This window comes from Pongo pygmaeus, chromosome 1, assembly GCF_028885625.2.
Source record: "Pongo pygmaeus isolate AG05252 chromosome 1, NHGRI_mPonPyg2-v2.0_pri, whole genome shotgun sequence".
In the NCBI taxonomy this organism is placed as follows: Eukaryota; Metazoa; Chordata; class Mammalia; order Primates; family Hominidae; genus Pongo; species Pongo pygmaeus.
In genome coordinates this window covers 154961935-154974625 of record NC_072373.2, presented here as the reverse complement: position 1 = coordinate 154974625, position 12691 = coordinate 154961935, and the positions used below count along the sequence as shown (strand labels likewise).

Sequence of the window (12691 nt, the reverse complement as noted above, 5' to 3'; positions counted from 1 at the left end):
AAAGTGTGAACTTGAACAAATTTTCCTGAATGGAAGATGCTTTCTTTTAAAAGTCTTCTTCTTTTTTTCTTTTCTTTTCTTCTTTTTTTTGAGACAGAGTTTTACTCTTGTTGCCCAGGCTGGAGTGCAATGTCATGATCTCAGCTCACCGCAACCTCTGCCTTCCGGTTCAAGTGATTCTCCTGCCTCAGCCTCCCAAGTAGCTGGGATTACAGGCATGCGCCACCACGCCCGGCTAATTTTGTATCTTTAGTAGAGACAGGGTTTCTCCATGTTAGTCAGGCTGGTCTCGAACTCCCGACCTCAGGTGACCAGCCTGCCTCGGCCTCCCAAATGCCTCGGCCGGGATTACAGGTGTGAACCACTGTGCCCAGCCAAAAGTGTTCTTAAAAGGAAAATAGGTGAGATATTTATGCAAGGGACAGTGACTGATTTTACTGACTGATACACTTTAGCTGAGTTTCTACATTAAGGGCCTTACTTGCTTCCTTCCTTCAGCAGGATAATGGCGACTCGGATTCGATTCCTGAGGAAGATCAGCATGAGGATGACAATCACTTCAATGATGCAGAGTATTATCACTTTGAACAGGAAAAAAAAATCAGTCTGTAATACAAGTAGATATGGAAACAAACCTTCCCTGCAAATGCTAGGATTGAACTTTATTTCTGCCAATTCTGACACCTCATAATCTAAGCAGTGTTATCTCTCCAAAAATGCCAGTCTTAGAGATTAACTTTCACAAAATCCTAAGAAATCTAGATTAAAGCCTTTAGCAAGAGCTTGAACATCTCTTTTGGAAAGGGTTCATCTCATCCATAAAAGCATTTCACACAACTTGTAGAACTTAGAAAATAGGAATGGCAAAAGGGAAGGGCTGCTTTAGGTAGTTCTATTTTAGATGTTTTCACCTTTAGTTCATTGAGTAAGACAATATACAGAAGACACGTTTTGAGCTGTTCACTTTCTTCATAATGCCTCTTAACTGTCCTTGCTGGCTGGCAGGGCAGGTTCTTGGCTGTCCCATTATTATTTTGTGACTCTTCGCACTATGGGCACCATTGATGGAATCAGGGTGTAAACTTAACCCAATTTGGCCAATATAAGTATTAGAATTTAAACTAAGGGAACCTAGTTTAGTCAACTTAATTTATTTAGTTTTGAATTGAAATTTATAAATCTTGAATTGCAGGTTATACAAACTGCGTCAAAACCATCTTTATGTGAAATAAGTGAATCTGCAGAGAAAGAATAAAGTATAGTTGTATAAAGAAAGACAGCAAGGAGAAGAAATCTTGGGTTCTTTTTGGCTTTCATTTCCTGACTCCAAGTAAACTTTGAAGTCCAGCTACCTTTCTGCTTTTTTGAGTTTGACGAGGCACTTCTATATCCTTACAGTAAATACCATCTGCTCTGCTCTCAGCCTGTTCCCATTTTCTTTTCTCTTCAGCTAGCTTGAATTAGTTTTTTTAAACTTGAAGCCAAATATCATCAATTATTATATTTCCTCATTTCTAAGACACATCCTTAATTAAGTAATAACTTTTTAGGAAAAGTGAAGAAACACTTCATTAAATGTTTATTTAATAATTTTAAGATGCAACCTGACTTCAGAAGTGTTAAAAAGTAAAAGTTATGGATCTTAAAATCAAGAAACAGAATCTAAAATTGTACAAGGAACTTAATGGAAACTTAAATTCCCACTTGTGAAAGAATCCAGTCTATAACCTCCTTGCTAGATGGTTATTTAGCTCACGCTTGAACAGTTCTGTTGATGGAGAGCTCATTATTTCATTCTATTATTATATCACTAAAATTCTGACACATCACACATCAGTTACTGTCTCCAAGTAAGCAGAAGTTCACCCAGAGGTATATGAAGATCTTAGTAATGTAACATCTTACTTCTACATCTTCCTTTAGTTATACTACGTATTTATGTTTTCATGTACATTTTATTCTCTTAAAACACTAATTCAAACCCAAAATTGTGGTGTGTAACCATATTATGCTAAAATTGTTATCTTCTTTGAATGAACCTATAAAGATAATACATATAAGAGTCACTTTATATTATGACATTGCACTGTTAAAAAACTCTTTATATCTAACTTCCGCCTTTATAAAATTGCACCCTCAAAATAATTACATTAGAGAAATATAACTGTCTTTTGAACTTACATACAGTCATGCACTGCATGACAATGTTTTGGTTAACAATGGACTTCATATACAATGCCAGTCCTGTAAGATTATAATGGAGCTAAAAAATTCCTATTGCCCAGTGGCATCGTAGTGCAATGCATTATTCATGTGTTTGGAGTGATGTTGGTGTAAACAAACCTATTGTGCTGACAGTCATATAAAAGTACAGCACATACAAGTAGGTATAGCATATAATGCTTGATGCTAATAATGAATGAGTTTGTTATTGTTTTATGTATTTACTACACAATATTTTTTGTTATTTCAGAGTGTACTCCCACTACTTACTATTAAAAAAGTTATCTGTAAAACAGCTTCAGGTGGGTCTTTCAGGAATATTCCAGAAAAAGGCATTATTATAATAGGAGATGACAGCTCCATGTTTTTTATTGTCCCCGAAGACCTTCCAGTGGGACAAGACGTGGAGGTGGAAGAAAGTGATATTGATGATCCTGACCCTGTGTAGGTCTAGGATAATGTATGTATTTGTGTCTTTAAATTTTAAATTTTTTGTTTCTAATTTTTTAGATAAAATAGAGATAGGGTCTCATTCTGTTGCCCAGGCTGGTCTTGAACTCCTGGGTTCAAATGATCCTCCCACCTTGGCCTCCCAAAGTGCTAGGATTATAGGCATGAGCCACCACACCTGGCCTGTGCCTCCATTTTTAACAAAACATATTGAAAGTAAAAAAAAAAAAAAAAAAAAAATACCTTAAAAATAGAAAAAGTTTTTAGAATTAGAATGTAAAGAAAGAAGATGTTTTTGTACAGCTGTTTGTATAAGTGTGATTATAAAAGAGTCAAAAATTAAAGCTAAATGTTATTATAAAAGAGTCAAAAAGTTAAAAAAATTGAAAATTTTAAAAGTTATAGTAAGCTTAGGTTAATTATTGAAGGAAGTTTTTAATAAATTTATTGTAGCCTACATGTACAGTGCTTATAAAGTCTACAGTAGTATACAGTAATGCTTTTCACATTCACTCACCACTCACTGACACCCAGAACAACTTCCAGTCCTGCAAGCTCCATTCATGGTAAACACTCTTCACACGGGTACCATTTAAAAAAATCTTTTATGCCATATCTTTACTGTATCTTTCCTATGTTTAGATATATAAACTCTTGCCATTGCATTACAATTTCCTACAGTATTCAGCAGAGTAACATGCTGTATGGGTTTGTAGACTAGGAGCAATAGGCTATTATGTGTAGCCTAAGAGTGTAGTAGGCTATATTGTCTAGGTTTGCATAAGGTTACTTTATGATGTTTACACAATGAAAAAATTGCCTAACAATGCATTTCTCAGAATGTATTTCTCTCATTAAGCAACACATGACTATCCTATATCCCCCCTTTTGTTTGAATAAGAGTAAATAGTATAAATATATTTGATGCCCTATAGAGTCATTAGTATAACTGTAACTTAACAAAGGATGAGACTGGCACCTGGGGGCTAAGAGATATACACGAATTCATAGTTAATAGCAGAGATGTGAATAGAACGATCTCTGAACACAAAATAGAACTCATAAAATTACAATTTTGGTATTTATAACTCTGCCTACTTTCAGTGTTTGTGTTAATGAGTGTAATTTCACATATATGCTTTTGTTTTTGGTGCCTAGAATTTTGTCCAAACACAGAGCAAGTAATCAATTAAAATCTGAAAAGTGAGTTATGAAAGCGGAGGCTTATTTGAGTTATCAGTATTCCTAGACTTGAAAATTCTAATAAGCTCTGTATTTTCCTAAAGGTACATCTCTTTACTTTTCCAATGGCAGATTCTGATCACCTCAATGGCGTTTGTGTGGAAGGGTCTTATGAGACAGCCGGGGGTGGGCACAGAACCTGTAACTAAGATCCATCCAAGAGTAAAACTAGAAGTTTCAATACATAATGGGTGACATTTGTCACCTTTAGAAATAATAGACAACAGTAAGCAGGTTGCTGAAGAGATGTGGAATCACTTAAATTCAGGAAAAATGATGAGGATGCAATTCCCTGATCCTGATGAGGATGGCTGATTTTTGCAGTTAAAAAGGAAAAGGTATAAATGAAACAATTCTATAACATATTTGGAAAAAAGATGTCAGTGAAGGATATTAGTCTGCATGAGAGCTAGAAATGAGAAGCCAAACAGTAAGAAGTTGGAGTTTGATACAGTATTTTTTTTTTAAGAGAAAAACTAAATGTGGTGGAGAAGGAATCTGGGAGGGACATCTGTGCTGCTCAGCTAGGTCATCAAGGTTGGCATTGTCTGAGGAAAGCATCTCCCACCGCTGTCTGAGCCCCTTTGCTAAAACAGCTTCTGATTGGTAATCTTGCTTTCCAGGTGCTCTGATCCCAGGAAGGTAGTGTCCTATATGGAAAATGTCTGCACTTTGGTCACTAGGAGACTATTCTAATGATGCAAACAAATATAGGGTGCTTTGGTGACTTAACATGAGCTTGTCCTTGAAAGCCTGAGTATCCTTGAATGAAGTGGCAAAGTCAAGTTTTCAAATTGATGGGAATGGGACCCATGCCTGGATTCATGATGCCCCACCAAGATATTGCTCCCTTCTGAGGTTCTTTCTGGGCTTCTTACCAGGCTTCCTTGAATGTGTCTTGTCTGGCTCTCTAACTTCAAGAATATAAAGATGATTTTTGTTTAAAGCAACATGTAGTTAGAGATTATTTTGAAAATCTTGATTAAAGAACACAAATCTTACAAGGAGTATTATAACACCACCATTCTAGGAATATAAGATTAAAACCATCACTAAAATCATTTTGCTTAAAAAATTTTGTTACGTTTAAATAAATATTTACATTTGTTAATATTAAAAAATATTATCCTTAAGAAATTAAAAACCTTGAAGAAACACTTCAAAAATGCAAATTTATTTTCAGATACTTATTACTCATAATTCCTATAAGTGGATTAAATGTTTTGTTATGAAAAATTGTTGTTTTTCCTTTTCCTTTTTCTTTTTTAAAAACAAGTTTGAGGCTGGGCACGGTGGCTCATGCCAGCATGTTAGAAGGCGGAGGTGGGAGGATCACTTGAGCCCAGAAATTCAAGACCAGCCTAGGCAACATAGGGAGACCCCATCTCTACAAAAAATTAAAAAATTAGCCAGGCATAGTGGCACACATCTGTGGTCCTAGCTACTTGGGAGGCTGAGGTGGTAGAATTGCTTGAGTTTGGGAGGTCAAGGGTGAAGTTAGCCGTGATTGTGCCACTGCACTCCAGCCTGGGTGACAGAGCGAGATCCTATCTCAGAAAATTAAATAAATAAATAAATAAATAAATAAATAAATAAATAAGTTTGAAAAATCAAGCATTTGTTTCTTTTTAAACATCTTTCTTAGACATCAGGTTAATGCCTATAAATGTCTACAACTAAACCATTTTAATTTGAAGGCAAATGGCTTGAGGTCCTTGTAAGGTAATATTTTCTTAGATTATACAATACATTTTCCTCAATGACTTTTCCACTTACTGTAGTTAGAGGATTATAGACACATTACCTTTTATGACACTAGTGATAAATACATTTAACAGGTTATACCAACCCAAGTTTTCCTTTAGACAAAAAGATATTTTCTCATTATTACAATTTTAATGAAACCAGTTTTTAAAATACTCACTAAATATGAACCATGTTTGTTGCAGTTCAAAGTACATGCTTATGTTAGTCTGAATCCCGATGTCATAGATAGTTAATACAGAACTTGGGCGTTCCTGAAGATTGGTGTACTGCTGGTAACTGTGCCATATTCCTTGAAAAAGAAAGAAAAACAGAGTAATATAAAATATGATTTTCTGAAATAGGAGCTGTATGTGCTCATCATACATATCTACATGAAACTGATCAGCATGGTAATTTCTGCAAAGGCAAGACACATATATACACAGCAAATATTTTATTTGGATCCAGTAGTCTAAATGTGGTACTATATTTGATATAAATATTTTCAGTATTTGTCTTGATGATTATGGCAACATCTGGCTTTAAATGTCCTTTTGACTAGAAATGACCTTAATATCCATCGGTAAGACATCATGATATATTTGTTCAGTAGAAAGATGCGTCAAAAACTCCTCCTAAGGTTTATACCCAATACTAATTTATGATTATCTGTTTATTTATCATTGCAATTCTATGATTTTTGAGGTTGTTTTAATAGATGCAACAAGTTTAGGGTTGGAATTTTTTTAAAAAAATTTTTTAAAAATGAACTAAATCATTTTTATCCATAACACCATCATTCTAAAATCTATTTTGTCTGATATTATTGTCTTCTTCCACTTTCTTTTGTTATTGATTGCTAGTATATTCTTTCCATCCCTTCACTTGCAAATGTTCTATTTCCTTACATGTTGTATAACTTTTATAAATAATATATAGCTCCAATTTGTATGTGTATATTTTAATCTGACCTGACAATCTCTGTATTCTAATTGGTGAGTTTAACATATTTATACTTTATATATTGATATATTTATATTTGTTTCTATGTTCTTAATTTTGCTTTCGTGTTCTACTTTGTGTCTATACTTCTTTTCTTCCAATTCTTGTCTTTTAAAAATTGATGATTTTTTGTTTGTTGACTTGTATTCCGTTTTTCTTCTCTACTGGTTTTGAGCAATCTACTCTATTTTTATAATAGGTTACCTTGAAAATCTGTTCTTTTTTTTTAATAAGCCTAGAGTCAATATGTTAACAAGGAAATACAAGACCTTAGTTACTCAATAATCACCCACTCTAATTATTGCTCAATAATTTTGTTATGTACATTTTAAATAAATTAGTTAGCATGTAGGTAAAGCTAAACAAATTTTGCCTGCATAAAATAATAATTTTAGTGTCCAATGTCTAAAGCAATTATTATTTTATACAGGCAAAGTTTGTTTAGCTTTACCTAAATGCTTACTAATTTATTTTCTTTGTTTACTATCTTTTCTTGCATCTCATATATTTCTGTGGAATTATTCACCTTCTTCTCTCTCTCATAGCTGCATTCAATCCATCAGAAAATATAGCTATTATACAAATAAAAGCATGTATGGCCACCCTCAAGAGTTTCCCTCATTTGGCATATAAATTTCTGCAATCATCTCCTTACTGGTCTTATTGCTTCCACTCTTGCCTCACCACAGTCTATTCTCAACACAGGGACTATAGCAATCATTATATCTCATCGCTCTGCTACCCAAAGCCCTACATTGCCTCCCTGTTTCATTCAGAGTAAAAGCCTAGGTTTTATATAATCTGTAAGGCTCTGCCCCCTTCATAAATTCTCTGACCTCATCTCCTACTATTTTTTCCTTTACTCAGCACACCCATCCACACCAGGCTCCCAGCCATTTCTTCAACACACTCTTATTTTATAGGGCCTTTGCTCTAGCTGTACCCACTGTCTGGAACTTTTCCTTCATCTTGACTGTCTAACTCCATTGCTTCCAAGTGTGTTCTTAGATATTTTCCCCAAAAGACCCCTCCAACTAATACCACCATTTTCACTCCTTGCCCTACCATGGCACTCTCAATCTCCCCTTACCTGCTCTACCTTTTCTTTTTTCCATAGCAATAACCACCTTCTAATACATATATTACTTAGGCTATGAGCATCATGAGAGTAAGAACCTTAGTCTGTTCCTTTACTGTTGTACATCAAGAGTCTAAAATAGTGTCTGTACACAGCAGCTGTTCAATTGATATTTGTTGAATAAACAGAATAATGTATGACTAGGTATGTATTTCTCTTCCTTTACTCTCCTTAGTATAATGAGAGCTTCCTATAGCTATGGATCCATGGTTTCATCAGTTCTGGAAAATTCTCAGCCAAGAGCTTTCAAATATGGTTGATATATGTTAGGCCCTTCTCAACCTATTTTCTATTTCTTTAAACCACACAATCATATTTTTGTCCCTGTGTCACATTCTGCTATATTTTTGATAATTACTTCAGATTCATATTTCAGTTCATTAATTCTCTATTTTGCTGTTTAGCTTATCAATTTGTTTTCAATCTAACATTTTTCTTTTGAAAAGTTCTATATGGCTCATCTTCATGTATGCCTGGACATTTTTGTTGATTTTTATTTTTGTTGTCCAAGCCTTGAATAAATGATACTCCATGTCCATGAATGAATGAATTCACTTTTCTTTTTTTTGAGACAGAGTCTTGCTCTGTCACCCAGGCTGGAGTGCAGTGGCACAATCTCAGCTCACTGCAACCTCTGCCTCCTGAGTACAAGCGATTCTCATGCCTCAGCCTCCCGAGTAGCTGGGACTACAGGTGTGTGCCACCATGCCAGCTAATTTTTGTATTTTTTTTAGTACAGACGGGGTTTCACCATGTTGGCCAGGATGATCTCGATCTCTTGACCTCGTGATCCACCTGCCTCAGCTTCCCAAAGTGCTGGGATTACAGGTGTGAGCCACTGCGCCTGGCCATGATTCTATCTTTAATTCTTTAAACCTTTCATGCCTGGTTATTTCATGTTCTATATCTTTCTTTCTTTATTTTTTTCTTTAGAGACAGAGTCTTATTCTGTTGCCCAGCCTGGAGTGCAGTGGCGTGATCTCGGTTCACTGCAACCTCCTCCTCCTGGGTTCAAGCAATTCTCCCCCCTCAGTCTCCCAAGTAGCTGGGACTACAGGTGTGCACCACCATGCCCAGCTAATTTTTGTATTTTTAGTAGAGACAGGGTTTCACCACATTAGCCAGGCTGGTCTCCCACTCCTCACCTCAAGTGATTGTCCGCCTCAGCCTCCCACAGTGCTGGGATTATAGGAGTGAGCCACTGCACCCGGCTACATGTTCTATGTCTATTAATTCCCATATCTGAATTCTTGGAGACTTCAATCTCATGTTTATAGTATCCACTGATTTTCACACAGAACTGTTTTCTTGCAGGTCAGATAGTCTCGGACTTTGTTGATCTGAATCTGTGAAAACCTGGTGATGTTAATTGAGGAAACTTTCATCTAGAGGAGATTTACATTTGTTTATTTTGGCAGTCAAAGGGTACTAACAAACTGGGGTCACTTTAGACATTTCTAGGATCCCAGACTTACTCCAGGAATTTCAGGTATGATCCCCTGTTCTGCTGCCAACTCAGGTCTAAGTCTCCTGATCCCAGCACTGCTATGGGTTACCCAGTGTTTCACCTGTGCTTCCTGCTTGGTTCCCCGCTTTGATTTTAGCTCATGAGTTATTTTTGTCCTTTGGAGGAGATTTCCTTTATTTCCTAAAGTTCATCAAAACAATGTATTATATAAAACAATACAGTGCAATACTCTTTTTAATGTCACGATTTCATAGCAAGAAGGCCCTTCAGACAATTTATTTTCCTCCTACTAGTGAATGTGAAAGTCTAGACAATATTTTCCAATTTCTCTTTCTTTGCTTTCTCTCTCTTGTCCTAGATTTTTAAAAATTGTGATCTCTGGGCTTCAAGTCCTCTTTCCTCAATAACATTCCTGAATAACAGTAATATCAGCAACAACAAAGATAAACATTATTTATTGAACATTTACTTTATGCTAGCAAAATCTAAGTACGTTATAAGCATTATTTTGTTTAGTAGTCACAGATTCCTGTTATATGATTGAGACTCCTATGAATTAAAGAAAACCGTATGCTTGCAGAGGATCATACAGTTAATATGTGATGAATCTTGGATTGCGCCTTTTTCTTTTTTTTTTCTTTTTATTATTATTATTATTATTATTATTATTATACTTTAGGCTCTATGGTACATGTGCGCAACGTGCAGGTAAGTTACATATGTATACATGTGCCATGCTGGTGCGCTGCACCCACTAACTCGTCATCTAGCATTAGGTATATCTCCCAATGCTATCCCTCCCCCTTCCCCCCACCCCACAAAAGTCCCCGAAGTGTGATGTTCCCCTTCCTGTGTCCATGTGTTCTCATTGTTCAATTCCCACCTATGAGTGAGAATATGCGGTGTTTGGTTTTTTGTTCTTGCGATAGTTTACTGAGAATGATGATTTCCAATTTCATCCATGTCCCTACAAAGGACATGAACTCATCATTTTTTATGGCTGCATAGTATTCCATGGTGTATATGTGCCACATTTTCTTAATCCAGTCTATCATTGTTGGACATTTGGGTTGGTTCCAAGTCTTTGCTATTGTGAATAATGCTGCAATAAACATACGTGTGCATGTGTCTTTATAGCAGCATGATTTATAGTCCTTTGGGTATATACCCAGTAATGGGATGGCTGGGTCAAATGGAATTTCTAGTTCTAGATCCCCGAGGAATCGCCACACTGACTTCCACAAGGGTTGAACTAGTTTACAGTCCCACCAACAGTGTAAAAGTGTTCCTATTTCTCCACATCCTCTCCAGCACCTGTTGTTTCCTGACTTTTTAATGATTGCCATTCTAACTGGTGTGAGATGGTATCTCATTGTGCTTTTGATTTGCATTTCTCTGATGGCCAGTGATGGTGAGCATTTTTTCATGTGTTTTTTGGCTGCATAAATGTCTTCTTTTGAGAAGTGTCTGTTCATCTCCTTTGCCCACTTTTTGATGGGGTTGTTTGTTTTTTTCTTGTTAATTTGTTGGAGTTCATTGTAGATTCTGGATATTAGCCCTTTGTCAGATGAGTAGGTTGCGAAAATTTTCTCCCATTTTGTAGGTTGCCTGTTCACTCTGATGGTAGTTTCCTTTGCTGTGCAGAAGCTCTTTAGTTTAATTAGATCCCATTTGTCAATTTTGGCTTTTGTTGCCATTGCTTTTGGTGTTTTAGACATGAAGTCCTTGCCCATGCCTATGTCCTGAATGGTAATGCCTAGGTTTTCTTCTAGGGTTTTTATGGTTTTAGGTCTAACATTTAAGTCTTTAATCCATCTTGAATTGATTTTTGTATAAGGTGTAAGGAAGGGATCCAGTTTCAGCTTTCTACATATGGCTAGCCAGTTTTCCCAGCACCATTTATTAAATAGGGAATCCTTTCCCCATTTCTTGTTTTTGTCAGGTTTGTCAAAGATCAGATAGTTGTAGATATGTGGCATTATTTCTGATGGCTCTGTTCTGTTCCATTGATCTATATCTCTGTTTTGGTACCAGTACCATGCTGTTTTGGTTACTGTAGCCTTGTAGTATAGTTTGAAGTCAGGTAGTGTGATGCCTCCAGCTTTGTTCTTTTGGCTTAGGATTGACTTGGCAATGTGGGCTCTTTTTTGGTTCCATATGAACTTTAAAGTAGTTTTTTCCAATTCTGTGAAGAAAGTCATTGGTAACTTGATGGGGATGGCATTGAATCTGTAAATTACCTTGGGAAGGACGGCCATTTTCATGATATTGATTCTTCCTACCCATGAGCACGGAATGTTCTTCCATTTGTTTGTATCCTCTTTTATTTCATTGAGCAGTGGTTTGTAGTTCTCCTTGAAGAGGTCCTTCACATCCCTTGTAAGTTGGATTCCTAGGTATTTTATTCTCTTTGAAGCAATTGTGAATGGGAGTTCACTCATGATTTGGCTCTCTGATTGTCTGTTATTGATGTATAAGAATGCTTGTGATTTTTGTACATTGATTTTGTATCCTGAGACTTTGCTGAAGTTGCTTATCAGCTTAAGGAGATTTGGGGCTGAGACAATGGTGTTTTCTAGATATACTATCATGTCATCTGCAAACAGGGACAATTTGACTTCCTCTTTTCCTAATTGAATACCCTTTATTTCCTTCTCTTGCCTAATTGCCCTGGCCAGAACTTCCAACACTATGTTGAATAGAAGTGGTGAGAGAGGGCATCCCTGTTTTGTGCCAGTTTTCAAAGGGAATGCTTCCAGTTTTTGCCCATTCAGTATGATATTGGCTGTGGGTTTGTCATAAATAGCTCTTATTATTTTGAGACACGTCCCATCAATACCTAATTTATTGAGAGTTTTTAGCATGAAGGGTTGTTGAATTTTGTCAAAGGCCTTTTGTGCATCTATTGAGATAATCATGTGGTTTTTGTCTTTGGTTCTGTTTAAATGCTGGATTACATTTATTGATTTGCATATATTGAACCAGCCTTGCATCCCAGGGATGAAGCCCACTTGATCATGGTGGATAAGCTTTTTGATGTGCTGCTGGATTCTGTTTGCCAGTATTTTATTGAGGATTTTTGCATCAATGTTCATCAAGGATATTGGTCTAAAATTCTCTTTTTTTGTTGTGTCTCTGCCAGGCTTTGGTATCAGGATGATGCCGGCCTCATAAAATGAGTTAGGGAGGATTCCTTCTTTTTCTATTGATTGGAATAGTTTCAGAAGGAATGGTACCAGCTCCTCCTTGTACCTCTGGTAGAATTCGGCTGTGAACCCATCTGGTCCTGGACTTTTTTTGGTTGGTAAGCTATTGATTATTGCCACAATTTCAGCTCCTGTTATTGGTCTATTCAGAGATTCAACTTCTTCCTGGTTTAGTCTTGGGAGGGTGTATGTGTTGAGGAATTTATCCATTTCTTC

The 12691-nt window shown here is 36.2% G+C and overlaps 1 protein-coding gene and 1 long non-coding RNA gene across 5 annotated transcripts in view; one reads left to right on the top strand and one right to left on the bottom strand.

Annotated features, from left to right (window-relative positions):
- The window catches only part of LOC134738511 (uncharacterized), a 53305-nt gene extending 50392 nt beyond the window's left edge, over nucleotides 1-2913 (top strand). Inside the window, exon 4 of the long non-coding RNA XR_010124239.1 lies at nucleotides 98-2913. This is a non-coding gene — a long non-coding RNA (uncharacterized LOC134738511). The remainder of the gene's footprint in view (nucleotides 1-97) is intronic.
- The window catches only part of SLC44A5 (solute carrier family 44 member 5), a 437474-nt gene that overhangs the window by 19828 nt on the left and 404955 nt on the right, over nucleotides 1-12691 (bottom strand). For all 4 annotated transcript variants that reach the window (XM_054438287.2, XM_063654073.1, XM_054438277.1 and 1 more), the window contains 2 exons: nucleotides 5840-5971; nucleotides 482-581 (listed from right to left, as the gene is read on the bottom strand). In XM_054438287.2, coding sequence (XP_054294262.1) covers nucleotides 482-581; nucleotides 5840-5971 — 232 coding nt within the window. The remainder of the gene's footprint in view (nucleotides 1-481; nucleotides 582-5839; nucleotides 5972-12691) is intronic.